The 4,462-nt window shown below is 44.5% G+C and overlaps 1 protein-coding gene across 1 annotated transcript; it reads left to right on the forward strand.

Annotated features, from left to right (window-relative positions):
• Window positions 1–1,797: 1,797 nt before the first annotated feature.
• LOC104519280 (tropomyosin alpha-1 chain) lies at window positions 1,798–4,255 on the forward strand (the record flags this gene model as incomplete). Its single annotated transcript, XM_029085151.1, has 7 exons — window positions 1,798–1,931; window positions 2,187–2,304; window positions 2,633–2,703; window positions 2,963–3,038; window positions 3,424–3,486; window positions 3,567–3,636; window positions 4,173–4,255. Coding segments are annotated over 7 exons (615 nt in total), but the record flags the coding sequence as incomplete, so codon positions are not given.
• Window positions 4,256–4,462: the final 207 nt, after the last annotated feature.

Consider the following 4,462-nt stretch of genomic DNA (forward strand, 5'->3'; position numbering starts at 1 on the left):
CGCCGGGGGCGCGGGGCAACGGGGGCGGTTCCGCCCGGGCTCCCGCTGCTTATCGCGCTTTGGGGCCGCTCCCTTCGGAAAAGGCGTTGCGAGCACCGATCGGCATCGGGAAGCGGTGACGAGTCGAGTAGGAAATGGGTGTTTAATGAGGGAAAAAGCGCTGCATGACAAGGAGCGGGGAGTTCCCGCCTCTCGGCGCCGCACCGCTGGCTCCAGCACAGCTGGGAAATGTCCGAACTGCTGGAAAATAACTTTCCCTCCTGGTTTTCACAGAGAAATGAGAACTCTCCACTAGTGTGCGGCTCTCCCGGGGCCGGACAGCTGGTTTCACTTAGATTTGTGTGTGATCAGCCTTCCCGGCATCTTCCTGCTATTTTATCACATGTCAGCGAGTTAGTTTTACCGTATAAGGACTGCGGGCTGCTTCTGGGAGAGGTGGAGCCAGACTAACTCCACTTTCCCAGTGGCCCCGTCTCCATAGTTTTGGAATCTCACTTAATTAAAATGTGACTTAAAAGTGTCCTGTCTAGTGGCAGGAGCTGCAGGCTGCCACATAACAGATGCCAATTTTTATACATGATCGATACCTTGTGTGTCAATCGAGAGAGTTAAACACCCAGCACTGGGCAGAAAGCAAATGAAATGCTGGATAATTTATGACTAGAGGAATCCTGGGTCAGCTTCCATTTGGATCAGTCACTGAAATCCTTTCCAAGATGGTACAGTTCTGAATGGTAACCACTTCCTCCAGCTTAGGACGAGCGGTCAGTGACCAAACTTGCAAAGCTGCAATAAAACAAATATTTTTTTCAAAGTGTTTAACATCAAGCATAAAGCAAATGCCCTTCCAGGATCTGTAACCCATAAAAAGTTGGGGTTTTTAATCTCATAGATAGCAATCACGCTGAGATTTGGGGACAATTAAGTGCACAAAGGTGGCAGTTATAAGAGCAGGGCTTTGTTGTCCTTCAAATAACAAGCAATTAAAGAAGCCATATCTTAATAAACACAATTTACTGACACCAGTTTGTTCATGTTGTCTGTACACGAGCTTTTCTCCCGGCAGCCTCTCCATTTATTACTGATTCTATTTTTTCAACATTAATAGTTTCCACTTACTGTGCAGTTTATTCAATAACATATAAACAGACCTTATTATTAAGAAATGCTTTCTGCCTAATTCCTGAAGTACCACAGGAAGCAATGAAAAAAAGGAAAGTGAACTTATTTTAAGAACATACCTAATTTTGCTGGTTTTGTTACAAAAAAGACTTGAGTTTCCCATGCTGAGGCCAACTGCATCTGCCCAGCTGACCACGCAAAGATTATAGAGCGTTTGCAGGCTCGGGAGCCTGTGGTGGATAATGAAATGGCTTTAACTCCAGCAGTGAGCTGGGACAGGATATTGCAGCAATCTGTGATGAAACCAAGAACAAGAGACATCAACTGTGAAGTTTCTTGGAACAAGCCATTACGGAAACAGTTTGGGTTTTAACTATGGGTTGCTCCAGCCCTGTAGAGTGATCTGAAAATACTTCTGCATTGGCAGTCAGGGCTGAATCCTTTGTTGCATGGCAGGAATGATAAGTACCATTAAAAAAGAACCATACCTTGAAATTCCTGAGATGCCATAGTTTAAACAAACAAAAAAGCAGAGGCACAGGGTTCCTAGAGCTTCCCTGCCTATCCCAGGGAGAAGCCTTTGCAGTTTTAAGGAAACTAATTAGTAGAGAACATCTGTCAGCCAGCGAGTGGCTTGTACAGAACCTGAATTCTGGGGGGTTGTGTTTCGCACAGGCTGAAGGGGAGGTGGCAGCTCTGAACAGACGTATCCAGCTAGTGGAAGAGGAGTTGGATCGTGCCCAAGAACGGTTGGCCACAGCCTTGCAGAAACTGGAAGAGGCTGAGAAAGCAGCGGATGAGAGTGAGAGGTATGTTTCCTCTTTTTTAAAATTTTTTAAAAAGGAATTTACATGAATAAAATGTTCCTGTATAATTTCATACACGTGCTGATGTGCACGGCAGGTCAGAGACTCAGAACTTTTTAATAAGCCTGAATTCTGTTAACCTTGAGTATGGTCATAACAGGCCACTTCTTGGGTACAAAGACTGAACTGTGCCTTAGGACTTTTGAGATAAAAGTGCTAAAATGCTTCGGCATTAAACACTTGCTTTGACTTCTGCAGAGGAATGAAGGTTATTGAGAACAGAGCAATGAAAGATGAAGAGAAAATGGAGATCCAGGAAATGCAACTGAAGGAGGCGAAGCACATTGCTGAGGAAGCCGACCGCAAATACGAAGAGGTACAAGGGATAAGGAAATGGTTAAACACACGGGAGAACCGTGACAGCTTGGTTACCCTCCACTTGAGTCATTCTCACACTCCACTGTGTGATGGCTCGACTTTGGAACACCAAAAAGGTGTAATTTTAACAGTGACTTTGCAGCATCTTAGATATTTAATGCTACAAACATTGCAAAATGTAACTTATTTGTGGAAAAAGCCTGTCACGTCTGTACGTGCGTGTGTTCATCCTTTCATCACTCAGGAGGAAAGCACGAGCGTGGTGCTTTGAGAGCAGCGTGTAAGAAGTTACCAGCTGGCCTGGTAACAGCTATTTCTCTTTACAGGTTGCCCGTAAACTGGTTATTTTGGAGGGTGAACTGGAAAGAGCTGAAGAGCGCGCAGAGGTGTCTGAAGTGTGAGTACCTTCAGCCACACAGGAGCCGTTTAGGATGCCGTAGAGCTCAAAGCTGTATTCCATTAGAAAAATCAACCACTGGTGGGCAGGCATGGAGGAGATGTAGAAAGGCTTTTTTGTACCCTGTCCACCCCATTTTCTCCTTTCAGATTTAATGATTAGAATCACTTCATCCCTTGTCTTTTTAGACTTCTTGAAAATTCAATTAAGTCACGACGGGGTCAGTAGTAATTGATACCTTTTTTTTCTTTGCCTATAGTAAATGTAGCGACCTCGAGGAGGAGTTAAAGAACGTCACTAACAACCTGAAATCTCTGGAAGCTCAATCTGAAAAGGTTGGTTCTTTCCTGAAACTGAGGGGTAGGGGCAAAGTCAAAACTTGTAATTAAAATCCATAGAAATAATCCAGAAATACAAAGACAGTGACAGGGTTTAGCCACCTGCCTGTTCAGCAGAGACTGCTGGTGACGCTCTTTTTGTGCTGCACAAGCAGGTGAGCCCGGTGAGGTGTAAGGTGACACATGAAGGAGCTTGGACATCCTCAGTCTTAAGATGGTGGTTTATGAATTTGACTCTGAAATGTCTTGGTAAAGAGAAGAAAAGCGTCGAAAGGGTGTTTGCAGCTGTTGTAAAAGGACAAGTGGTTATAAATAGGTCACGGTTTGATAAACATGTATTATTGTTGCTACAGCTTCCCTTAAAGAGTGTTTATTTTCACAGTACTCAGAAAAAGAAGATAAATATGAAGAAGAAATCAAAATTCTCTCTGACAAGCTCAAAGAAGTAAGTTGATCCATCCCCAAACTGTATTTTGGCATCATTCTTTTAACAGCATCCAGTTACTCTTATTTCATTTGTTTTAGGCTGAAACTCGTGCTGAATTTGCAGAGAGAACAGTTGCCAAACTGGAAAAATCTATTGATGACCTGGAAGGTACGAAATTACTTGAGTTTCATTTAAAAGTGGTCAATTTCAAATCAGAAAATAACATCCTAGGAGTGCGTGTGAGAGATTACTGGGGAGGACAGAAGTGCTCCTCAGGTGCGTTGGTAGATGGGTGTGATGTGCCCCCTGGATGTGTCTGTCCTCGTGGCACCTCCTGGCTGGAGGAAGTTCCTGAAGGAGGTTCCCTTCCAAAAAATGTGGTAAAAATAACCTGATTTTGGCCAACTCGCAGAACTCAAGGGCTTTTTCTATTAGTAACAAACCATAACCCTACTTAATCTGATTCCTGAAAAATAATATTGAGAGATTAAAAAACCACAATGGAGCCGGGAAGTTTGTGACCTGGCAGCTGTGTGGATTTTTTGCGTTCATGCCGATAGTTACACATCTGATTTCTTCTTTTGTTTTCCTCCCCAACTGCTTTGGCTGCTGCCCTCTGACTGTCCTCTGCTCTGCGCCTCTTCCTCTGGACTGTTTTTCTGCATTTCTTGCTGAAACGTGTCTTCTGCCCTCGCGACCCGTAGACGAGCTCTACGCTCAGAAGCTGAAGTACAAAGCGATCAGTGAGGAGCTTGACCATGCTCTCAATGACATGACGTCTCTGTGACCCGCGCTGCGGTACGGGGGCCGCGCTGACTCGCTGCGTTTCTTAAGCTTTTCTTGCCTGTAATTCCTGTCACTTCTGTGCAACTTCCACAAGCGACCCTTCCCTCTCCCCTGGAAGAACCGAGCTCAATAAAAACAAGATACCTTTCAGCTTTGGGGCTTTATTTCCTTATAACTCACCTGAAATACACCAGGAATGACACCGAAA

This window comes from Antrostomus carolinensis, unplaced genomic scaffold, assembly GCF_000700745.2.
Source record: "Antrostomus carolinensis isolate BGI_N321 unplaced genomic scaffold, ASM70074v2 Scaffold54045, whole genome shotgun sequence".
Taxonomy (NCBI): domain Eukaryota; kingdom Metazoa; phylum Chordata; class Aves; order Caprimulgiformes; family Caprimulgidae; genus Antrostomus; species Antrostomus carolinensis.